The sequence below is a fragment of the Orbicella faveolata genome, unplaced genomic scaffold, assembly GCF_042242905.1.
Source record: "Orbicella faveolata isolate gen_17 unplaced genomic scaffold, um_ofav_v1 contig_47, whole genome shotgun sequence".
Lineage (NCBI taxonomy): Eukaryota > Metazoa > Cnidaria > Anthozoa > Scleractinia > Merulinidae > Orbicella > Orbicella faveolata.
In genome coordinates, this window is record NW_028301577.1 from 23115687 (window position 1) to 23142418 (window position 26732).

At 37.8% G+C, this 26732-nt stretch overlaps 1 protein-coding gene across 5 annotated transcripts; it reads left to right on the top strand.

Moving 5' to 3' along the window:
* On the top strand, positions 1–26474 carry LOC110061127 (regulator of G protein signaling 19-like). Of its 5 annotated transcripts, none has more exons than XM_020767961.2 (5): positions 1–473; positions 21507–21598; positions 22480–22536; positions 23455–23680; positions 24429–26474. In XM_020767961.2, exons 2-5 carry the CDS (start codon positions 21510–21512, stop codon positions 24594–24596), a joined length of 540 nt encoding a protein of 179 aa, XP_020623620.1. In that variant the 5' UTR covers positions 1–473; positions 21507–21509; the 3' UTR covers positions 24597–26474. The 5 variants fall into 5 exon arrangements, with proteins under 5 accessions (XP_020623620.1, XP_020623618.1, XP_020623619.1 ...); XM_020767959.2 differs by lacking the exon at positions 1–473 and adding an exon at positions 7199–7638; XM_020767960.2 differs by lacking the exon at positions 1–473 and adding an exon at positions 12576–12802.
* The last annotated feature ends 258 nt before the right edge of the window (positions 26475–26732 follow it).

Sequence of the window (26732 nt, forward strand, 5' to 3'; positions counted from 1 at the left end):
CAGCAGTTTATTGCGTCCTTCTCTCATGTACTAAACGATTCGTAAATTGATGTCTAGCAAAGTTGTTTATCAGCTATGTGATATATAATTGCAATTTCCCTGACATCTTGACTCTGCAATGAGAAGAACACACCGGTCGCCAAAACACTCGTTTCCTTGGAAACCCTATTTGCAATTGTATAGCCGAGCGCTGGGCTCCTAAACGAGGCCATATTTATAACTCAGGTGTTTTGCTTCAGTCAAAAAAGAGAAATCCTTGTTTTTAACCCGCCGGCGTCTCAGGTTAAAACAAGGAAAACTTGCTGATATTTACGCGAGGGCAAGCAAGCGAGCGTCGGTGGCAGAAGAAATCGAAAATCTACCGCAACGTAATGTGAACCTGTACGTACTCCGCGATGAATAACAAGTGTGTACAAAGACTGGCTATTATTTTAAAGGTTTCTTGAAGCCCTCGCATTGGTATAATAATCGCGGTAAGTCTTGACTATATTGACATCTAACTTGAAAACGTAAATTTAGCCATATTTTGAAATTACGATCAGCGTGGATTCATGCCTTATCGTTCACGTAATACGAGTTTATCGAATCGCCGCTATGTACGCCAGAACGGCTTGAAATAATTTTACCGTGATACGAAGCACCGTAGTAAAAATTAAAGCACCATTTCAAACAATTGTGCTGCACAATTTTGACAACAAGCACTCGAACAACTCCATTTTCGGATTAGTTCGAAACTATAATGGCGATCTCGGTTACTGCGAGAAAAACTCGCCTGGCCGGAAATTTTCCCGGCTTGTCTAGTATCTCAAAATGCGGTTTATGCTCTGGCGTGTGATAATTAAAGTTATCGGCTGAACCTAATCCAGGTATCGATGCCTGAAATTACCTTCAGCGTATCCATTTTACTACAGTGTTCGGTTGAAAATATTGCAGGTTTCTGCAGTAGCAGTAACATTGACAACATTCCAAGGAACAAACGCAGGACAAAGATTGTCCTGTTTTATGCGCGAGCGTAACCTTTTTTTTCTTTAACTAACTCGGGAAGAGAAAAAAGGAGAAGCGGTTTAATTTTATTTACCATGGAACTATGTTTTGATGTTCGTCTAATGACGCTAGAAACTCAGACATTTAGCGATCGATATATACTGCTTCTTTTCTAGCGTTGTGGGTTATTATGTAACCCCAATAAATTGACGAACAAAAAACAATATTTTTATTTCAAGAACAGAAAAAAAAAAGGTCGCGTTAGAAGTCGAAAGCGGAGGCGTCGTTGCATGAAATAATGAACGTGAATTACGACTCGAGCTTGTTTACTGAATGCAAATTCAAGACAAAAATGAAGGAACCATTTAAATTTGATCTAGGCGTCTTGAATTTTAAAGAATCGAGGGAAAATTGCGAAATAGCAAAGAAGCCAAGTGACTCTCAAGCCTTGGCGCGTGGGGAGACAGGCCCGCAGAGAGGCAATTCCAAAATTAAAGATGTTATTCAAAGTACGTTTCAGATCGCGGGTTAAAAAATTTTGCCGTCTTGGTTATTAAACATTTATGTAAGCTTGCCTTGAAATTAAAACAGACGAGAAAGAAAGAGAAAACAGATTTAACTGTCATTTATTGAAATGCGACAAAAGGGTCCATGTTTGTTCTTTTATTTGCATATGGATCATCGGAAGGCTCTCTTTTCTGCATCAGGCCATTCTGCGTTGCCAAGGCGACATTCGACCGCAAAGGAAATCTACTGCTATTAGTGCAGGGATATTTTAAACAAACACAGCTTCTGAGGGTGACTTTTACATTTCAAAAGAGCTGAAGCTGACTGTAAAAAACATCTGTAAGGTAAATCCTCTTTTTTCTACCAGCACAAAGGGCCGGAAGCTTGAAGAATAAGATGCGTGCGTTTTCCATTTCTGCCCTTGCTTTTGAGACTTCAATAAAATTTTCAATCATCTAGGCATGCAGCGTATGTCTATTCAAAACTCTTGATATGAGCCAATAGCAACTAGTTAGTTAAAATCCTCTGAAGGAGGAATTATAATGTTTCGTGGTTGATGCAAAATTTATTGCACTTTATTCATGTTACTGAAACACTGCTCTACGAACAAAGAAAGTTGCGACTTTGTCTTACAACAAAACAGGTGTAAATTTTGAGGTCTATAACTACTTATTCAACCTATTTGTTGAAAACTTGCTATGTTTCCATGACATTTATCCACTCGTTGATAATCAACAAACCCTTTCAGAACACAAACACTCTTCAACCAAACTTCCGTCATAAACTGTTGTTTTCAGAGCCGTTTATTTTTCAGTTTGCTCATTCTGTACTCTTGCTTGTTAAAACGACCTCCGAGGGAAATAAATTGTTATCTTGCGCAGGCAGAAATTAATAAAAATTATCTTCCGCTCAATCGGCGATATGTACATGGATGCAAATACGATTTATTTTTAAATGTGCGGCGACATATTTTAGAGATATGAAAGTGATTTCTTGTTGATTAACATCACACAAGTTACATCTGTTACACAAGTTACATTCCCAGAGTTTTCTCCGTTACGTAATCTACCGGGAAAATATTTCAGTTTGTAAACTAAACTGGGGAAGTAGCTAGAATATTTCGAGTTTCTAAATAATTGAAAACGAGTTTTCAAAAAATATTAACTAGACTCCATTAAATTTATCACCTCTTTGCCTTTCTTTAAGATTGTTTTTGTTTTGTTTTGTTTTGTTTTTTTCACAAAATAACCTAATTTTTCTGTTAGTTTGCTGCGGTTTATTTTCTTAGTTTTCAAAACTGACTGTACATTTTCGTTCAAAAAGTGTTCTCCGCAAAACGACATCGTCGTTTAAATCACATCTTTGTAATTACGAGAAGTACTAGCTCATTTATCTAACGAAGTGCCCCAAACCAGCTATTAACATTAATCAAGACAAAAGAGATAAAAAAATAACATGGTTACCCATAGCAACACTTTTGGCACTTGTATGATACTTGAATTTGTCTTCAGAGGCAACACTTTGACCAGGCAACAAAGAAAGTCTAGAACGGCCGTTACCACGCATTTCCTTTGTGTATATAAATCATAAGTTGAATGGTTAGTAAGTAAATGGTACTCTTTACGGTTCGGTCGAGGATTTTCTTCGCTTAAATGAGTCTGGCTGTCGGGTAGTCCAAGAGCCAATTTTCTCGACTTAATACTAGTAGATAATTTTCAGCAGCACACCGCCATTTTTTAAGTATTCGTTTCAAACACCGAAAAGAGAAGGAAATGCAACAAATCTGGAGAAAGCTATATTAGGAATCCAAATATTTATCTTAATGTACACCTTTTTTTATAGGAATATTGTTTTTCCTTCCGAGGGTGAATATTCGTATTTTTCTGCCAATTTTAGGCTGAAAATAGTCTTGTGAACTATTCTTTGATTATAGCGTATGACATTTCTATGACATATTTGTGTTCGAATTTATTTGGTGTCTGGATGGTGTTAAAGTAATTATGGAACCAGCCTGCAGGCATTAAAGCTTGATATCACACACATAACTTCTTGCAGAAATGTGCTAGCGCTGTTTTTGTTGCTTTTTGGCTATTTCTAGAGTTGCCTTTTAGAGAGAAGAAGAATTTTATTGTATTCACAAACTTCAACACAAAATTATATATTCTTTTCAAAATCTCAGCCTCAGGTTTATTCTTAAAATATTCTTAACATTTCGCAAATTTCATCCTCAATGTTCTTATAAAACATATTCTTATAAAAAAGAAAAAGTGTATGCGAAATAACAATCACATACAGGAAACAAGGGGAAAAGACTGAATCCCATTCTATTTCAAGTCTACCAATAACAATGACGGCACATCCCCTACAACATTCAAGATTACAACGGGGGCTGGGCTGCTACTGGAATTTGGACAATAGGGGCGGATAAAAATACTATTTCAGATAGCAATATTTACAGGCGAGGCTGCCAGAATTTATCCAATGCACGGCTCATCCCATGGGGAAGGCAGAAAGGACGGAAATTCCTGCGATAAAGTTGACATCCGGTACCAGGGAAAGCCAATTTACTCCTGAGGACAAAAAATACCATGCTGAAAATCTGGTCAAAATAACGCTTTTCGCTCTCCATGCAAGTCTCCCAAACGTGCTTTACGCTGGAAAGCTGAGTTTAATGATTTTCAACATTCTCATTGTTGTTGAATAAATACGTTTGGCAATAGAAGTCTACAAACTGTGACACTTTGCTTTCATTTAACGCCAGCTGGATTCATTGTTACATGGTGGGTCTCTAACAGGGAGTCTTCACAATCTTTAATGCAGTCGATGCTAACTACTTTAGGTAGAAGGTTGTCAGATTATAGTACACTCTTTATTTTTTTATAAGAATATTGTTTTTTCCGGCCGAGGCTCAATAAGTTATTATTTTTCTACCGATTTTAGGTTGAAAATATTCTTGTTAATATTCTTAAATTATAGCGTATGACATATTTGTTTCCGAATGTATTTGGTGTCTGGATGGTGTTGAAGAAATTTTGGAGCCAGCCTGCAGGCAAAACCTGATATCACGCACATAACTTCTTTCAGAAATGGGTATTGGTCTCGAACAAACGGCTAGTGCTGTTTTTGTTGTTTTTTGGCAAGTTTTTCCGTTTAGAGAAAGGAAGAATTTTACACGGCTTATTTAAAAACGTATAATTGTATTGCATTTACAAATTTTTAACACATTCTTTTCAAAATCTCAACCTCGGGTTTATTCTTAAAATATTCTTAAAATTTTACAAATTTTAGCCTCAATATTCTTATAAAATCTGTTCTTATAGAAAAGGACGAGTATAGGGCATGAACGAGGGGCATGAGCCCACGGTTTTCACTACCCAAGTTGCTAAGTAACGTATCCTTATGGCATCATGCTGGTGTGACTGTCAGCTGGCTTATAGCTGGTTTTCACGTGACGTCACCAAAATTCGAACTACCAAACTATTGATCTTCCTGAGATTTTACTTAAATGATGTATAAGAGCAGCTGAAAACTAATATTCATACAAATTTTCGCTCCGAATGGGTTCTTGGTTTTGTGATACACTACGCTTGAATTTCTAAGCTTTTGCGTGACGCGGCACTTACATGACGACCAAGAGAGCTGTCATGATGGTTAAAAAAGTGACTTACTTCGGGGAACTTGGCTATCTGAACAGTTCATGTCTTAGAAAAAGTATTATTTTAATGTTTTAGAGCTCCTCGAGGGATAAATTCACGCTTTTGTAGCAAAACTCAGTGACAGATGTTTCTGTTGGTTTCCGGCCGCCATGTTGGTGCCCATACGGATGGGCACCAGCATGGCGTCTGCATACAAATCTCTATAAATTTGGGTAAAAAATGTCTCCGCATATCTCGCATAAGAAAAATTGCTGTGACCAGAATTTTGGCGAGAGTCTTTGCATATTTACCTTCTTTCATTTCCCAGATTCTGGACTTTATTTATTGACCGGTTTTGATTTTTATTTTGATCTATTTTGAATTGCGTGACACTGAAAACCAGCAATTGTTGATCACGATGGTTTCTAATTGGGTAAGAAACATTAGAAACATTTCTACGTCGATTGTTCTTTAGACGCCATGATCGAGCAAATAAATTAATATCTTGGGCTCACATTGTATTTGAAACCTCCCTGCTTGTTGCCGAGAAGGGATATAAGGTTATAAAAGAGTTACCTCCTCAAATCCTAGTAATATACCAAACACGAAAGACCGTGTTTAATCACATTTTCAAACACCGAGAAGAGAGTTGAACATACGACGGGTAGCGGAGTATTTTTGACGAACTTTGAGGTGTTTGGAAATGTGGTCAAACACGGTCTTTCGTGTTAAATATATCTTTTCAATCAAAAGTTAAACTGAGGAAAACTCGAAGAAATAAAATCGTAAAAATCTAGATATCCTTTTCATGAAATATTAATGAATTTGAGGAAAGGTAACCAAAAAGTTTAGATATGTTATCCAGTCCTTCTGCGGATGTTACCACGCGTGTTGCGATGATGTTTTCGTGGAGGATGAAAATGCGTGTGAGGCCGCGAGGGCTGTCCACGCGAGTAAAATTCTCGTCACAGAATTGGCTATTTCTAGGTCCTCCTGGGATTTCCAAAAACGGAAGTGATCCAAAAATAACTTGAGAGGGACAACCTCAGGATTAAAGATGATTTCAAGTCCGTACTGCGCATTCTCGAGAGTTTGTTTGCATTTTTTCATTTTGTCTCATGTAAGACATCACAAAATGTAACATTTGGCAACTACTTATATGAAGTAAATTCAAATTTTCAAGTCAACCGCCATTATGGAGGCGAAGCTTTATGCTTCGTTCTTTCTCATATCACTTGATGAAACAACTTGGCAGCTGTAAAAATCAATGAAGCTGTTGGAAAAAGAATTTGAAAGGCCTCAAAGATAAGGTATGTGGTTTGTAACGAATAACCTCGATTCGCATTCCATCGAGTGAGACACATAAACATTAGGGCGATGAGACTGCGCAGTACGGACTGGAAATCATCTTTAAGGCCGATGTGGGAAATAAAATTTCTTAGCCATTATCCTCCCTCGATGTTGTTCTGTCTGAAGAGGAACCAGGTGGCTGTCTGTTCAAAACTTCCATTCATCAGTCACTCTGTCTAATCTCCAAAAGAGCCCTTTTAATTTTGATGGGGGCTGTATGTTACTGGCCAATACACCAAGCTGGATCATGGACAGAATAAAAAAGATAAATAACTAAAAGCAATAGGCTTAAATGCTGAGAAATAAGCTCAAGAACGAATGATACTTTTCTAACCATTTCTACCAGGAGAACGTAATAAGGAAGGAATCCCAGACAACAGACTGCGAAAAATAATTTACATCTCAATTTAGTCGTAACTAGCTACTGACAAAAATCCAATACGTTCAAATAAACAAGGCGAAATTCAAAGTATAACTGACAAATTATGTCTGGACCTCGTTACTTACTGACGGTAGTAAAAGGCAGCAATTTAATTTCAGTGGATAAGAGTGAATCTAATAATCTGAAATATTTTTGGTTGACAAGGACAACTGAACTTTTATGACTCTTCGCCCAGACCCTCTGTCGCGAAGTAGTTACCGGCCAAGTGTATCGCTTCCTTTGAAGTTTCTCCCTCGTTTTGTCTTCTAATGGATTTTTGTGAGGTAACCTCTCTCTGAACTAATGAAATCAGGGCACTTAAACAACACTAGGGCAGCTGCATAAAAGACAATTATCTAAAAGACAAATTTAACAGTGCGAACTGAACGAAGTTTCCGGAGGAAGACATCTTTGTCGTCATATTGCATTTACCGATGCTGACAAACGTCTTGCAATTAAAGTGACAAGCCTTTCTGTCATTTAGCCTCAGGATATTGAATTTGAAAGTAATATGTCATATATGCCAAGTAAACAGCTCTGCTGGCGGCTGGAGAAGCGCCATCGAGTTAGGGCGACACACTGAGATTTCCACAGAAGTATATAGCGAGATCCAGAAAGCATTTTAGAACATCTTCCGAAGAAGGAGAAAATTTCCACAACTGATTTTACACGCTTGCTTTACACTCACGCAAAACCATGGCGGCTTATCACAAGATATGGCGACATATTCACCAGTTAAACGTATGTATGAAGAAATATTTTGTTCTCCATTGCACGAAATGTAAGAGTTTATGCCATTGCGGTGCGATACCGGCAAAAAAAAGGAATGAAATTATTGTCAAATTTCCAATATATTTTTTTTTCGTTTTAAAATACGTGGTTTCCTTCAGGCGCATATAGCTTTGTAGCATTTATTTACAAACAGCATGAAGGTTGATTAAAAATGCTGGAATATGTACTATAACAGCAAAATTTCAACTTTCAAACATGTTGGGAAAGAAAAAGAGAAAATATTTTTCGCGTCATCCTAGACAAGTTTCTTCCAGACCATTAAAAAATATGTACATCAGAAAAATGTAATTGATACATGCAGCTTAACGTGTTTCTTTTTTCTTGTAATGACAAATCAAATATTAAGAGAGCGCAAATTTATCTTTGTCATTTTTTCAAACTCGTAGAAAGCGAAGCAGTCAATGTTTTTTCAACCGCATTTTATTTTCCGTAGCTCGCTTCTGTAGTATCAGTTTCCGAATGTTACAGATCACAGGATTGCATTCGTCATATTTCTACCCAAGCCGTCAGGAGACGAGAGCAGCTTTCTTTAACCGAAAAATTAATGTAAAAAAACTAGAATGTTTCTTTCAAGCGAATTGAAAGTTACCGTGTTTGTTTGCATCACAGGGCACGGTGATATAGAAGGCACTTTTTCGTGCAAGCGTTTCCGTTTTTCCGCCCTAGCTCGGCCCGGATATCAAACGGACCATGGCCGCTTGAGATAACGCATTAAAATGGTCTATATTTCTAAAAATTGTCTTTATTAAAATACCAATTTCATTCGCGAAATCTGCCCTTAAAGAAATAAACCTAAAGAATGGTACCTTAGTATTGTGTCAATCGAACGCGCCCACGACACACGAAAAAATAAAAATTAAATATCACAAGATTTAACTATCAACAGAAAGTCGATCAAAATAGCGATAAAAAGACTGGGAAAAAATAGACCAGAGCCAGGTGTTTAAAAGATATTACACGATATTTTCTGTTCGTTTTATCCTAATGATTTTCCGAACAGTTTTGAAAATCATGGACTGGGAGCGGAAAATCTAGAAAATCGCCTACTGCGGACTCAGGGCGTGAAGGAAAAGTTTGCACCAGGTTTAAAAGATACCATATATCATATATCATATTCTCTCTTCGTTTTATCCGAATTATTTTCCGGATATTTTTTAACGCGATGGACAACAAGCGGCATAAATTTATCGCTTACTGTACTCTCAAGTGCGAAAAGAATACGTTTTTGTTGTTAATTTTAAGGTACTCTAGTAGTAATTTTTTATCCAAATTGTCGAAGCCGAATTCAAAGCCTTGAACATATTCTTTTTAGTCAATCAGTCACTGATTCAGACACACGCTTACTTTTGCGCGGGAATTGTTTTTTTCCTGTTTTGGTGAAAAGGGGGAAGATAGTGCCATTTGGATCTCCGGAAAAAAATTGTAACGCCCGACCATGAGCATGCACTATGAAGGGACATATAGTAGTAATAAATTCAACTTTATCCTGAAAAGACTTTTAGAACCTTCTAGCTTTCAGCGCAAGTGAAGGTGTCAGCAACTTTGACGTTTCACATAACACTATATTAAAACCCGACCATCAACAAAGTGTATCTTTTGAAAGCTTTTCTTGAAACAAGCGATGCTTGAAATCTCGAACAAGAATTCCTGCATCAAAACGTTAATGTAAAAACCTAAAATCCAACTTCTGCGGCATTCCTGACGTTTTAGAGCTTGTTTTGGGTAGAATTCCCAAATTTATCACAAAAGGACTCATCTTTTGAAAAATTTGGTCACGTGATTCTGCATATGCATAATTAGCTGGTTGGTTCTCTCATCGAATCTGATTGGTTCTCTCAAGGTTTTGCGCTGGTCTTGAAACTGTTCTTAGCATTTAGGCTCAAAAATACACTAAATTATACCCACTGTTTTGCTCATTAAACCTTTTGTTCGGCGACGTTCTCGTTGGCGGCGCCGTCGTGGTTTGCTTAGTTCCCTTATTATGTAATCAACTCAGCTTCGCCTCATTGACTATTCGCTCATAGAAAACGGGGGCGAGTAGCCTAATCGTTTTAAAATTAGCGAATGATTGCCAAAAGTACGTCATTCCTCAAAACCGTCTGTTTTGATTGTCAGAGATGACGCACAAAACGTGATGAAAAGGTAAGTAATTATAACTTTGAAAACCGTGTGCAGCTGTGCAGACCTAGTGGCGAATGATCACGAAAACATGATCAAAATACCGAGGGATTTTTTAAGGTTCACTTGTTACCTAGAGGGTCAGGAGGGGCCTGAAATATCACTGTTCAGTTAAAATTTCGGCCCATTTCTCAACTATCATTAAATTTTACAGCTTATTTGAAAAACGCATCATTTTTCAGCTGTCAGTTTAACCCCATCCACGCCCTCTTACTAACCACGAATTAGTAATAACGTCTCTTGGACAAAACTGACCGAGACTATTCACACAAAAGCAGTTGAAAAACTGTAGACAATGCTGTAACTCCATATTCATCTTTCAGCTTCTCACACTTCTGAAAATCTTTTCATTCTGAAAATATGGCCCGAGCGAACGGATCAGATATAAGATAATCGTTCATTGAAAGTTAAACTAACTTCCCGGCACACTATTCTGGTTTCTGGCTTTATATAGCGGAAACTAGCCGCGTGGGCGTTGTTTTCGTTAAGATAGTTCTATACAGTATCCCGCAAGTTGATCAAATTGACGGTGCCAGTGGCACGAAATACTACAGTTACTGTATCAGAAAGAGAGACATGTACACCACAGCTTTTTCAGTGTGGACAATAGTTCATTAGAAAGCACATTGTAACAGCACCCAAAGCTGAAACTTGTGAAAGTTTTGGAGAACTCGAAAAGGCTGTAACATTCGCCTATCGGCTCTTGCGCGCACAGCATTTCTCGTTCTTCTAAACATCCACTTGTGTTCCTATAACTCAATAAAAAGCAAAATATTTCCTTCTGCTCAAGTATAGAACTATGTACACTAACATCTTGACACACTCTTTTGAAAACATCTTAATTACCTCGTCTTCTCGGTCCGTACTGTAAGTTACCGCCGAGGTTTTTCCCCTTCGATTTGTGGCCTAAGCTCGAAGCGTGCGGGCCATAAATCGAAGGGGAAAAAACGAGGATCCGTAACTTACAGTACGCACCGAGAAGACGAGGCTAGTACCAAATTTATTATATCTCTAATGTGTGTCTGACGAGTTCGGGAACAATTTCTGTTCACGCGGAACGGCTTCAAAATTTTGAGGCACGTCGAAAGCAAAACGAGTCAATTTGAAATCATTTTTAAGTCGTCAGCACGTTTTAATACACAATTTAAAGTGAAAGAAAGTTTTCAACGTTTACTTACTATTAAAGTTAAGAACACTAAGCGATCAATCACGAAACATTTTGGCAACAAAAATAACTTTAAATTTTAGCGGGCAGTGCATATACAGAAGAATAGGGCCCGCTAAATTGACCAATCACAGCGCGCACAGTAACTGAGAAATATAATAACACTGATATTCAACCGCTCAAACTTAATTTCATTGATCAATAAACAGAAACCAGAGAATTGACTGCATTTTGGCGGAATGCTTTGTGAAGCCTTAATTAACTGACATTCACTTACAACAGTATAAAACTGACGTCGTTTTTCATCATTTTTAAGGTATACGGAAACTGCTTTGATAGATTCCGTCTAATGGAGATAGATGTTCACTCGTTAAATTATCTTAGCGAGACAGAATGAAGCCAGAAATTTCACTGCACGGTATATAAATATGATATTTTAATAAATGTAGAAGACATTCAGTTGCTCTCTACGTACGTTGGAAGGGTAATGAGAACAATAATATGTTTGAACCTGATATAGAAAGAGCTTTCGTGAGAAATGTTATTTCATTTCATTTTTAATTTTGCTTAATTTAAAAGAAAGGAAACCTCGAGTTTCCAGATTTGTCATCTTCATTATCCAGTTCCAAACCAGCAGGTTCACTCCCTTTTTTTTATACAAGAATAAATTTTGTAAGAATTGCAAAATTTTAAGAATATTTTAAGAATAAGCTCGAGGCTGAGATTTTGAAAAGAATATAATTTTGTGTTGAAAATTTGTAAATACTATACAATTATATGTTTTTAACTAAACCGTATGAAACTATTCCTTCCTTTAAACGGCAAATTAGCCACAAAAGAAACAAACAAACAACAAAAAAAAAACAGCACTAGCCGTATTTTCGATGCTAATAACATTTTTGCAAGAAGTTATGTGTGTCATATCGGACTTTATTGCCCGGCTGCAGTCTGGCTCCAAAATGACTTCAACACCATCAAAGTCAGACGGAAATGTCATGCGCCGGCCATAATCTGAGAATATTCACAAGAATATTTTCAGCCTAAAATTGGCAGAAAAATAACTATATTCAGCCTGGGCTGGACAACCAATATTCTCATAGAAAATAGAGAGTGTACTTATTCTCACTTCCTGAATGAGATTCTTCCTTAAGCAACGGCAAAAAGATTTGCTTTGATTTCAGTCGACTAGTTATTCTGTTAAGCGGCTCCGCTCTTCAGCCTTAGTGCTGATCACAATTCTAATTACGTTCTGTGAAGAAACACGGAGAGGTCTTAATGAAAAAGATCCTGACAGGAATTGGTTCATATCTGAATTCGTATATTGCATAAAATCACCTCTGATTGATACTGCAGCTGGATCGCAAGTGATAGGCTTCTAATTTTAAAATCACTTAACATTATTTTCTTCGCAATTAAAGTACTTGTTCTTGCTATTTTTGGCAAGAAAAATTGTGAAATTACAGGCTTCGCAGCTAATGAACAAAGCGTCATTGGCGGGGGTCCAAAATACTATTAATATACATCACATAATCCACTATTGAGGGTAAATTTATGCAGGGATAGACTTTCTCAATATTGCCGCGAGCCATTCAAGATAAGTGGATTTAGCTCTCTATGTTTTGCAAGAACGATGGCACCAAAGTTTAATGCGCTTGTAGGTCGACCTACTCGACGTTCGTAGCTAGTCATTCTGAAAAGAAACACGAGATAAGAGCGAGGTGGGAGATGACAAAGGTAATGCTGGCGGCGTTGGCTCGAAAACTTCTCAAGGTATGACGAGTTGAAATGGTTTGGTTGACTTCTTGACATTTAAGACGACGACAAGCGTTGAGTTACTGCTGAATTAACGTTTCCCCAGAATTCATGCCTAAAGATCAAGAAACCGTTGTACGAAGTGAGAGCTTAAGAGAGCCAAATTCACTTTTCCGTAGCTGTTGAGAAAATAGACAGACATTAACGGTCATTTTTAATGATCGAGCGAGACTTTGTTCGCTGATGCGAGAAAACCAATTCATTGCATGTTGAATAACTTATTCTCGATCTACGAAAAAGCCATGACCTCCCCAACCAGCGTGAAAGAAAACACAGTAGAGAAAACATCCAGTTTTACATGCATAAAGCAAAGAATAGACATCGGATATATCGAGGAACTAATATTCATTTTGAATCCCCCATGTCAGAGCTATTTTCAAGACAGTTCGAAATATTAGAAAACTCTTTCAGTGTTCAGAGAGTATTGGACCGCGGTAAACGATCCAAACGAAGGGTAAATACAGATTTGGAGGGGAATATTATGTTTTTCTCTCCTAAAAATAAGAAAAGATGTTTTGTTCGATTTAACGATTTGTTTGCAAACTAGCGAGGAGGATCCGTTTGGAGGAAATGGAGCTATTAAGAATAAAAAGTGAGCGATAATTAAGGCATAAAATCAAAACGAACGGTAGTAGATTTACCATGACAACGGAGCAATTTATATTTAGTCCATTTCGAACTGAGAAAGATGAAACAGTAACTTAGGTGATCCGGCTTTCGATTTTTGCTTCGTTCAGCTTTTAGTAGAAATTTCCCAAATGATCAACTTTATTTGAAAGTTTTTACAGACCTTTGGTGACCTGTTTTTTCTCTGTGCTTTCTAACGACCGCGGAACGATGTTTACGTATACGGGCTCACTTTTCAAATCTAGCAAATTTGGGACTTGCAAAATTAGCATTTGGATTAACTTCCGTCATTTCGCGAATAAAGGTTTTCGCCAGTGGGAAATGTTGAAGAAACTTGATCATCGTGGCCTTTTGTTTTCGATTTGTTTGATCTTTTGATGGTTTACTTTTTGAGATAGATCATTAATAAACATTTAACACCCTGGCTCAGTAGTGAGAGACAATGCGTTTAACCTAGAATAGGTAACGATTTGATTGATTCAGAAACAAATAGTCGGAAAGATCTCGAAAAACAAGCTCTTGAAGCCATGCGCCTTATGCCAGGCAGTCTGAAAAGACTTAAAATTTTGAGCTCCGCTTTTGAAGCAATTAGGGTGTCACACGTTTGTGATCTTCGTTTCTCAATTCCAACAACCGTGATACAGCCAACTTGATATTCTCAACCATGGGCTAAAAATGTCTTAATTTTAGTTAATGTCGTGGTCGTGTTTTGCAATGAGTTCTGCCTCTCCCAAATGACTACTGTTCTAGAAAGGATTTACGCCACGGTTGCGCATCTTGAAAAGTTTAGGCTAAATCTTTCAAGTTTGTCGTTTGCAATCCGTGTTAATCTTCTCCATCCTTGACCATCGTTGTTCTTTTATGGTTTATTATTATCTCTTTGGTGTTTTTCTGTCCTAGAAAAGTACTCTTTTCAGGTTTCATTCAATTTTAAGGTAATTTTGTACGTGGCCAAAATAGCTCAAAATACCGTAACTGAGCTCCTTTAAGAAGGAATACGATATTACATCTTATTCCAAAGTCACCTCATGACACTAACAAGAGAGGATGAAGAGAAGATAAAAGGTGAGAGAGATATCTCCTATATACATGTAGGGCTTATTCCCAAGGTAGTCCCTCTCAAGTTATTTTTAGCCATGGTATCCAGTGCTTCCGCAGACAATGTTACCACTTGTATTACGTAAATATTTTCCCAGAGGATGTAAAATGCGTGTGTCTTCGCTTGGGCTGCCCACGTAAGTGAAACCCACGTCACATGATTGGCTATTTCAGAAACCGGAAGTGGTCTAAAAATAGCTCGAGAAGGATTGCGTCAGGACTAAGGCCCATATATGGGATTAAATCTCTTACCTTCATGCTCTCCTGAGTTGAGGAAGTTGTGGACTTGTGGCAGCACGACTCGCTACTGATTTAGGACCATATCGTTACATGCTAACCGAACTTTTTTGGGTAAGTCCCCGTTATAACAAACACGGAAGTAGCGATTACCAGGATATAACGTTCCGCGCGCAAATAACGATCTCCCTGAAATAACGTTCCTCTCGGATGTACCAATACCCCAGATATAAAGTTAGTCTCGGATATAACATTCGTCTCCTATACAACGGTCACCGAGATATAACGTTCCTCTAGAAATTACGATCCCCCACTGAGATATAAAGGTTCCTATCGGGTGAAAAAATCCCTCAGATATAACATTCCTCACGGATATACCGACCCCCGGGATATAACATTCGTCTCGTATATCATAGTTTTTCGGATTTAACGATTTCCCGGATACAACGTTCCTATCGGATGTAACGATCTCCCGGATATAAATTTCCTCTCGGATATAACGATCTCCGGGATATAATGCTCCTCTCGGATATGACGATCTCCAGGATATAATGCTCCTCTCGGATATAACGATCTCCCGGATATAATGTTCCTTTCGAACATAACGATCTCCCGGATATAATGTTCCTCTCGGATATAACGATCTCCAGGATATAATGTTCCTCTCGGATATAACGATCTCCGGGATATAATGTTCCTTTCGGATATAGCGATCTTCCGGATATAATGTTCCTCTCAGATGTAACGATCTCCGGGATATAATGTTCCTCTCGGATATAACGATCTTTCGGATATAGTGTTCCTCTCGGATATAATGATCTCCCAGATATAATGTTCCTCTCGGATATAATGATCTCCCAGATATAATGTTCCTCTCGGATATAATGATCTCCGGGATATAATGTTCCTCTCGGATATAACGATCTCCGGGATATAATGTTCCTTTCGGACATAACGATCTCCGGGATGTAATGTTCCTCTCGGATATAACGATCTCCGGGATATAATGTTCCTTTCGGACATAACGATCTCCCGGATATAATGTTCCTCTCGGATATGACGATCTCCGGGATATAATGTTCCTCTCGGATATAACGATCTCCGGGATATAATATTCCTCTCGGACATAACGATCTCCCGGATATAATGTTCCTCTCGGATATAACGATCTCCGGGATATAATGTTCCTTTCGGATATAACGATCTTCCGCATATAATGTTCCTGTCGGATATAACGATCCCCGGTATATAATGTTCCTCTGGGATGTAACGGTTTTTCGGATGTTACGTTCCCCTCGGACATAATCTTACGCCAGATGTAAAGTACATTCAATCAGTGTGGTCTTGGTCATTTCCACTGTGAAAACTTTGACGCTTCTTTATCGTTTACATGACGAACATTTGAAAAAACGAGTTTAATAGAACTAAGATTCCTTCTCCAGGTGCCCTCATTAAGCTGAGGTTAGGTTTAGGGTTAGGGTTAAGCGGGGACTACACTGACAGATAAAGAAATTAAAGGATCTCTTTTGAACACACGTGCTGATGATTTCGCCTAAATTACGGACGTGCTTTGTTCCGTGTCGGATTCGGGTTCCAGCGGACAGATGGGAGAATCAGCACAGACCTATTTCTTCATACAAAATCTTCTCTAAATTAAAGCGAAATTTACTGAGTATAGAACAAAAGATTCGGTGCGGAATTCTGTTTACCTTCATTTTTTTGCAATTTCATTTCAATTTGTTTTGACAAATATTTTTGAAACCTATGTTTATCATGTTTTTTTTGTACCGTTATTGCATAGCTTCAAAGTTTTATTGCTTGGTAAATTTATTACATCTTATCAAATCCAGCTCATCTGAAATGAAAGAAAGACATTTCAAAGATTCCGAAAAAGAGGAAATGTTTGTAAGTAATTAATTTTTAAGCCAAATGTTGAGTTTCATAACCTAGGAAAGGAAAATATTTTTTAAAAAGGGTCAGGGCTTCCCTTGAAATTGTACGCGAAAATCTAAGCTGTTAAGGAACCTACAGTTTTTTTGCACGCGTTGGATTCACGGCAACGGTGGTCAGAGTCGAAGCGTTTCTGTTACCGTGTACAGAATCAATGCTGTAACTTAACACAAGGGCAGTCACAATTGCAGCATTATGGCAAACTTCAAAGGAACATTCCGACAAAAATATCCGTATCGTTAGAGTAAATAAAATTAAGAAGAAAGAAGCTTTGATATATGACACGCTTCCTGAGAAAAAAAAAAGGTTTACCTAAGGACTGTGAAACAGTTTGCCCCAAGGTTTTGCCAGATTAAGTACAACGCTTCAAAATGGCCACTAAACTGGAAGCTCTCTAACTTGAAAACTCTACGTTGAAAGGTATTTTTTCGAGACACTGGCGAGTCACAGCAACGAGGAGCATCAAATTTGGGTAAGCTTAATTCTCTCTCTTTCAGTAAAACTCGACCGTGCTCAAGAAAACTCGATTTTCTTTCGTTCCCAGTTGGTTGTAATCGGACGAAAGAAGGCTGGCGGTTATAGTCTGCTAAGATTTTAATAACAAATCTTTTTCCAAACAAAATGTAAATGCTTTAAAGGTGCCGATTACAGTGTACGGGGAACCAATAGGACTCGCTGATCTAATTAGTAGAAAGAAAAAGAGAAAAAGAAAAACCACAAAATATTCAAGGCTCCCGGCTGCTTGCAAGTCATTAAAATGAAGTCAAAATCGCATTTTACGTTAAACTTCCTCTGAGTTCCCGGAAAAAAAGTTTACGGCAAACTTCAATACCACAGCTGAGATTTATTTCAAATAGGATTTTAGCGGAAGGGAAACCATGCATTTTGCTATAGTTATTCTGGTCGAAATGACTTATTTGAAGAGGGTTGGTTCGTCCCTTTTGTCTAGTTTTGTGAACATATGTGATTTCTTTATTCATAGAGAACTTGACTGTTAAACACGTGACCTTCATCAGTTCGTGCGAAGCATACGGAAATGAAAAAAAATAAAAAAATAAAAAAAAAATAAAAATAAAATTGCGCATTAAAGAAACCAAAGCGTGTAGGCGCTGCAAGTTTATCATAATTTGTATGGCCGTAATCACTTATTTTTGCATTGAAGTTGCTGGTTTTTGTCACGATAGACAAAATAATTTCAGCTAAACGTTATTGTAAAGAAGATTACATTCAGAATGTCTCAATTGAACTTTTTCTAACTGGCAACTACAGAGAAAAAAAATCTCTGCAAAAAGGATGGAATAAAAACACAAAACGAAACAAAACAAAACAATGAGAGTTTCATATCGGCTAATGGCATCACTGTTCAATGGGTTGGTGTTTTGATTTTTTTGCTGTTGCGTTGCACTTAACACGTTTCAAAGGCCAGCGAAGGCGATTGTTTGGATCTGGATTCCAAATCAACTATTTTACGCGTAAGGATTACGAAATTTTCGTGCCATTCATGTCACAAAATGATATATTGAAAAGTTCAACTGCAAACCTAACGCCCAGTCGGAAATTACACGCTCAGAGAGAGGCTTGTCTATGGCGAATCCATTTGTCCCGTGGTATTAAAGTATTAAGGTCTTAATCCTGCCAGAAAGAAAGACTAAAAGCTGGCCATTGTGTGGAAAGTCCTTTTCACTTAAAGAGGTAAAATAAATGTTAAAAAAAGCACCATTTATTCTGACGTGATGGAGAACATCCAACCACTGACTGCATGCATGACAGGACGAATTTTAAAGGCTTCTTTTTGTAATTATTCAGAAACGGCTAAAAACACCTGCTTAGCCTGGAAGTAATGAATTTCTAAACCTTTCCTGAAAATGTAATCTGTTTTCGTTAAATTGCTTTGCACTTGCGACAGAATACCAGTTGATCAAGTGCGCGTTCTCGAAGTCTGAGCAATTAATTTTCGGCGCTACCTCATACAGTACTGATTCCAGCGACGGTCTAGAAATTACATGGCGGCCTACAAAGAATTTCAAAATGAGGTAACTTATTCTTTGCGATACTGTCAACTTTGAAAATTGATGATTATAGCTCTAGCGAAAAAAAATGTACTTAACGAGGAACGGACAACAAGAAGGATGATTTTTACCAAAAACAGAAATTTGAATATATCTCGACGCGGGTGTAGTGAATATTCAGTAGGCGTTCTTGTCGTTCACAATTTTGTTATCACTCATATTCTAGCATATCGTAATATGAAGTTTACACGCTAATATTTAATTCAGGTACGTTGAACGTTGTCGAAGGCAGGACAGCACGATTGTAAGCTTCACTCATTTGAAAACCTCAGTTTTTATTTTCAGTTAATATGGTCAATTGGGCTTCCAGGCAGAGTACATGGATTTGAATGAAAAATACCAAATTTGTTTCAATGAAAGCATAAGATCGTTCAAAGCATTCTTTGGCATTTTTTTTTTTTCAAACAGTTAGAAGGTGCCTGCAACTGTCTAGTCCAACTAAAGGTTAATTCATTATGTTTTCCGGCGGTTATATTATAGGACCTTGATACAACTATAGAAATCTACTACGCCTGGTTTTATAGATCACTGTTCGGTTTTTATGTTTTTGACGTATGATAAAATATAACGCTTACCACAATATTGATGCCATGAATATGCACCATAGTTCGTAAAATATTAAATATAACGCTCGCGGAATGAGGAGAGATTCATTAAAATTTAGAGTGATTATTGAGCAAACATCGGCTCCAAATGACAAACAAACCCTCTGGACAACTGAATGAATCTTTGCTCCGGGCAAAATTTGTTTTTCCGGCTCGGTGGCGCGAATTGTATTTCTTATCTTAAATAATGCAGATAATGCTTTAGAAAAAATAGGAAATATCCGCGCAAACTTCGAGTTAGTAAAACCAGTGACTTTTAAGGCCTCTGTTTGGCTGTGTAAATCGATTATTAAGTGATTAAAGTTGGCTGGCTGGTTTGGGCAAGTTCCAAAGTTCGATTCGTTTATATTTTTAGAAAAATAAATTGATTGTTTCTTGAAAGAACCATCATGAATCAGGGAAAAGTACTCTGATGAAAACGTTTAGCGCTGGGAGATCGTAATCAATGAATATTCAACTGCTAATTTTTAGTAAGAAGAAAATATTAGTTTTTCTTTTTTTATGATTTGTAATTCCCAAAGTACTTTTGTCGCAAAAATGTTTGTCCCAGAATTTATAATCTTTAATTCGTTGTTTTCTGACTCTCGAACACAGAAACTACGGTGAAATTTTTTAACTCTGTGGGGTGTCTTACACACGAGGAAAACTCTGCACAAATAACTGTTTTTTTTAAGTTTTGTTTTCTCTTTAATAATCCTCGTCGATGCCCTTTAAGCTTCTTTAATACGATTTATAGTCCAGGTTTAAGTCTAAGTTATTAAGATATGTCATTTATAACGCGATATCACTATGTAATCTATTTTCCTATTGGTTTAAACTTTTAACACGCTCAATAACTTTTTTAAACTGTTAGGTAACACCGATTGGTCGGTGTTGGTACGCCAGATTTTCGGGATTAGTCCGCTAAACTCGTCACAAAATCAAATTCTGCTTTTGTATTCGCTCAAGAATAAGATTTCCAATAGCTTCATTTCTATCGGCGTCTTTGTTGATTGTATTGATAGTTTCTAACATCCCTTTTGTCAATCTCGTTCCCAGCGTCCTATCTCTATCTCGCAGAAGAGAGAGGACCCTGGGAACAAGGTTTCCCTTTCGGTCGGGGTCACCTGTTTAAGGTCGTTCCCCAGTATTGCATTGCGCATTCCTACTGCGCATAATTTAGCGCGTGATTAGCTCGCGCGCATTGTAAAATGGCGGCTTTTTTTCTACGGCTGAACCTCGCCATAGAGGTAAATCGTCATTTTCTCGCAAACGAGTATGGTGACCTATCATTTTTTTCTGTTATTTTGAATTGAGTAATAAATTTCTCTGTGTAAAATAAATATGGACCAATTCTCAGTGTAAAGCAAAAACAATTGTCGGAAACGTGAATTTAGCAAGTAATCGTGACTACAATCATGGTGCTATTATAAGGATTAATTATTGGGTATAACCAAGGTGCTTTTGCTCCTAAACGAACATGAGGACCCCTCATTTTTATTTCAAAATTTAAGTTCCTATAATATAAACAATCAATAGGCAAAGTTTCACAAAACTCTCAGTGCAGGGTCTATTTCAGCGGAATGACCTTAAGTATTGACTGAGCACGCGATTTTGTCAGTGACGGGATTTCAAGCGACTGGCATATCACCGTGGCAACAATAATCATTAATCATTTGACGTCGCAACCGTGGTTTCTGATTGGTTGTAAATTCTACGGTTATGTTTACGAAATTTGCCCGAAAATGTTTGTTCCTTAACTCTGGTGCTATCAGGTATCGTTTCGTTCTACTGAAGAAACCATTCGTTATTGAGAAAAAAATTAAAGAAAGGCTGTGAATGTAAGGTCGCGAAAAGTTCGCGACCTTCACCTTCCAGTCAAAAATAGCAGAAATTGCGAAATCATATTGGCAAACCTGTTGTTTCTTAAACCTGTTGTTTCTTAGCAACAAGAAACAAAAACGCCGGCTTAATCCATTCTATCCCAACTAAAAAAAGATTTTCAACAAGAGCGCAGGTTACCGGCAATAAACTGAGGTGACTTTGCATGTGCAGGTTTAACCTTTCTGATCTTTTTTTTTTCTTGATCATTCGTAGCCGATGGGAGGGTGTTCCTCGGCAGTATCCCCGGAGGACCCGAACGGACAACAAGCTGGTAAGACCACCTGGTACGCATGCTGTGGCGCTAGGTGAGTTGTTTGGTGAAGTTTTTTTACTCGTCCGGATTAACAAGAGTGACAACAAAAATCGTTGTCATTTTAGTTGTTGTTGTAATCCTCGAAAATGCCGAGCCGGCGAACGTCAGCGTTTATTTGTCTTGCCATATTAATTTAAGTGCAAGTGAAATAATTTTTGTCACAGCATTTTTCATAGATTCGGAGCGGTGAAGATCGACTACTCTCGCTCATAAAAGTGACTATGTTTTCCGCGTTGCCAAAAATGAGAATTCAATATCTGTAGGTGACGTGGTGACGTGGCGACGTGTGTAGGAATTGTCTAAGGGAAATACAATGGAGTGCACCCTGATTAACGAGGCTTTTAAACACCACGCGTCTTCATCCGGGGAACTGAGTGAAGAAATTGGGATGTCATTTCGTCCCAGCAAACTCAAACACGTTATCATTAATAAAGGAAATATTTTCCGGTTACTTTTATTTAGACGAGGCGGTCACTGTTTTAGGTAAAATGTGATACCTTCCATAAAAAAAAATTACGTTTACGACAGTTAACTGCAAAGGGAGCCGGATAAAAATGAAAACCTTCATAGTTTTATTTACAGTTATGAAAAGCTGTTAAAGTACGTATTTTCCCCGACTTTTCACTTAGCGGGGAATGAAAAATAACCGGTTCCTTATGCACTGATCAACGGTATGTTTGAGACTGAAAATTCAAACTCATACCCGGCATGATTCGCGAGAAAGAACATTTCCATCGTGAGAGCAATAATCATTGCAGCCCACTTCACTTACTATCCTCAAATTAGTATCGTTCTGTAATTATTGCTTTCATAAGTACGTGATTAAACTTTAACATCTGAGTAGGTATTCTAACATGTATCTATTCCTAACAGACAAGACTCTACAGCGGCACTTTTGGCCAAAAAAGAGAAAGACCTCGACTGCGAAAGGTAATTAATTTGCGGCGGCATAAAGAGTCCGATGGTTGTGATTACATTAAAAAGAACGGCTTGTTTCGAAGTAAAGAGGCGAGTTACCAATTTAGATAATTTAACTCACTGAGGCCTGTACTGTCCATACAGATAATTTACGCCTCATTATTCTTTTCGAGAATGAAAGTTTTTGCGATTTTCGCGGATTGAACGCAGTTACGAAAAATCGTCAAGTTAAGGAAAAATCGCAAACGGAAAATCGCAAAATTTGTTAACTTTGCACCTGAAACGAAAAATCGTAAAATTTGTAATTGCGTTTAATGCTGGAGGTAAGTGGAATAAAAAGGGGCCATGAAAATTAAAAACGTAAGGTTTAGAACCCTGTTACATGTACAGTGGAACCTATATATAACGAAGGGCCAAGAGACTGGCAAAAATATGTTCGCTGTATCGAGGTTTCGTTATATCGGGGTTCTTTTTCATATCCTTTACTGGGGCGAGGAAGTATCGTTCGTTATACCGAGGACTTCGTTATATAGAGGTTCCACTGACTTTTACGAAGAGAAATTTGACACAGTGATTCTGCAAGAGGTCCTTTTAACTTAAAATAAAACTTCTAGGAAAAAACACAAATAACAACGTGAAATGACTAAATTCTACGTTGTGTGGAGAACGTAAACCACGACGGATAATATTTAAAATTGATATTTCGAATTTTACGTTACGCTGTATTCCATATTTAGTTTCGTGATAGTTTTGACAGAGAGAAACAAACTAAATTACTTTAGAGTATTGCTGGATTTGTAAGTAAAATTTATATTCATTTTTTTAATCAACTTTGTCCTCGGCGTGGCGATCATAGTTTACTTAAACTCATTTAAACTCACTAAATTTACTGCGCCACGGTATTAACGACTCTTCTCCCTCAATTTACAGGCCCTCTCCTGAAGAGGCTAAAAAATGGGCGACGTCGTTTGAATCGGTGTTGAAACACAAGTTTGGTGTGCAGTTATTTCAAGACTTTCTTCGTTCACAATACGGAGAGGAGAACCTTAATTTCTGGCTAGCGGTAGAGGAATACAAGAAAGCAGATGATAACACTCGAGCAGAAAAAGCCAGGGTGATCTATGAGGACTATGTCTCTACGCTGTCACCCACAGAGGTAAGTTAAATTTTCTAATTCTTGCTTGAATGATCGAATCATTTTAAAAAATTGGTGCACATCTACCGAGTTTTAGTACGCATCTACTAACTTTCTCTCACGAATGCCGTTCTCTTATTGAATACTCGACTCGTTATCTATTCTGTTGTTGATGGTGAGTAGCCTAGCAGTGTGCCCTTGTTAACAAAATGGCGGCCACTTCTTTGCGTTTTCAAAGTGTCTGTGAAGAGGATTTAGACAAAGTGTGAGCGGCTGGTAGATTTGTACTGTCTAAAACAATTAGATTATTCCCTCTCGGTTGCAATGCGTGATAGTTGACTCGGGTAACCATGACGAGTTAAAAATCTCGACCTCATAATCTAATAGTTAAATGGATGCACACGGGAGTTAGGGGAGCATTACACAAGCATAATAATTTCCCGAGGCGATATCTGAGAGTAGTTCGAACTTCTCGAGTCCTCACCAAACTCCCCAAGTACATCAAGAACTCAAGACACCAAAAACAGGAATATTTCTATAAGATAACAACAGAGGTTAGAAATAAGCTAGAAACAACTTCTACTTCCGTTCTTGAAATCAAATTCTCTTTTATGCGAATTATAGATAAAAGAAATATTTCTGCCACGTTTTCATCGTTTTTGTGGATGTTTTGTGGGGCTACTGAGCAATCCCTACCGAACGACCTTCAAGTAAACGTTAGCACGTATTACGTGCCTACCCGTTCAATCTGTGTTCTTTTTCTTCGCAGGTAAGCATCGACGCCAAAGTACGAGCAGAAATCGACAAAAATATGAGTAATCCAGACAACGACACTTTTCAAGTGGCACAGGACCATATATTTACTCTTATGTACCATGACTGTTTTCCAAGATTTATCAAATCGAAACATTACAAACAGCTTTTGAAGAGACATTAATCACTGCTTTCATGCACTAAAGAAGATTTATTTATAAAGCTCCGTGGATGCTATCACTTCAGGACTTCAAACTCAGGCCAAGACAAAGACTGCATTGGTTTAAATTTTGATGAAACGTCTTCAGCAAAATACCTCAAGCTCTCTGATCGACTTCTGATATTTTTTAGCTCAATATGCAGTTCTCTAATATACTTCTTAAACTCTTCTTGTAGCTGGTCCGGGTTGTTCAAAGCCCGATTAGGCTAACCGGATTAACTAACAGGATTAACTAACTAACAGGATTAGCGAGAATTTTGATCGCAGTTTTGAAACTTTTTCGGTTCGGTGAGCTTTTCTGTTTATATTGTTCGTCCTTCAGTTTTGAGTTTAAATAATCTCAAACTACACAAAACATAGGCAGTGAAAAACATTTTTATACAAGAAAAATTAATATTTCGGTTAACTTTTAATCCTGGGCTAGCGTTAACCGGCATTCGAACAACCCGGCCCACCGTATGAAGAATTTCATCATTGAACAAATCACCATCCCTTGTTGTCACGCAATCCTCCCTCAAGGTTAGCGTTGCGTGATGAGGCCCAGACACTGGCCGCATTGGGTGCTTTCCGTTATGCTAGACCAATCGATTAGAGACCATTGGGACGACATTTTCCGTTCAAACCGGGCCAACCGAGAGGGATGGCTTTTTCCATTCTCTATTCCCATTCTCATTTTCCCACACGAGTGGAGAAGTAGAGCGACGAACTGGTTTGGTAAAATGTAACGGGCAAATTTCGGTCTGACTGATCAAAATGGACAACCTCCAGAGGTTGTCCTGAATGACCCGGTCGGACCGAACCGTAACAGACCGCCCTACTTAACTTCCCACCGAAATTTCCAAAATTTTTGGCATAATGGCAAGCACTCAGTTTCTCTGGGAAAACGCCTCGACTGAAAAAGTATGAAAAATAGTGTAGGGAATTTCCAACTCCATCTCACGATCAAAGAGCATCACTTTACATCATTTAAAACTATCAAATGTGTAAATATAACGTCTTTCGACTAAAATCATCGATGTTGCTAACGCTCACCATACTGACGTTCGAAACTTCAGCTGTTATCCACGTTGCGGTGGTTAGTCCTAAGATCAGAAACTCTCTTCTCCTTTCTGATATCCATGCATTTTACAACAGCCACTAGGAGGCTTTGCAGTAGTGCTTTAAGGAGAATTTTGATATTGACCACTCTTGGGTTCCATGGAATATTTTGGCAACATTCCGCACATTAATCCACATGTAAAAATGTAATCTCAAGATGCAATTTTTCACGCAGGTCGCGATTGTTTCGAAAATTGCATGTTCTATATTTTGGCGGTTACCGAAAGATCGCAAAAAAATATTATTGAATCAAATTCCGATTTTAGTACGAATTTTAGTTCGTCGTGCTATTGCCTTACACGTGATAAAAAGAGTTTCAAACATTATCGAGATATGTTATTTATTTCGTCCCAGCCGCGGACAGAGCAAAAGGAGAAAATAGGTTTACCGTGGAAATCACTGTAGAGAAAATGTCTGTAAATAGGCCACACGTAGTAGTACAAACACCTTGTTTCTTTGAGACATCGGCTGGCCGGCCAGATTACTGTACAACTCTATGTACTTGCAATGAAAATTGCTTATTTATATGAAGAATAATTCATTAAGAAAATGACATGACTAATGATGACATGAACAAATTTAAAATAATTGTAATAAGATGAATTGAATGACATTGTAAATAGGACAAAGGTCATTGTGATGAGAAATAATTAAGCTCTTTTTCCCGAGCCATGACCTTCAACCGAATTTGTACAGAAAGTTATTGTAGACTTGTGAAATAAAAAGGCGTGGGTGTTGATCAGGCTCATTAGTTTTTTCATATTTCTTTAGTTAAATAAACTGACGAAAATTAAAATCTAGTTTTCTAGTTTTCTATCCCGCTAAGCTAATGCGATTTTTCGCGAGATCGGCATTGGTTTATTCATGGCTCGGCCGCCTCGCACGAGCTTGTATTCGGTGATCATGCGGGGAAAACACTTTGTTAGCAAATCTCTGTTACACCTGTTGAGTGGTAAGGTCTATAATAAGTAATAAATAAACCGTGTTAGCGTGGTTTTCAAA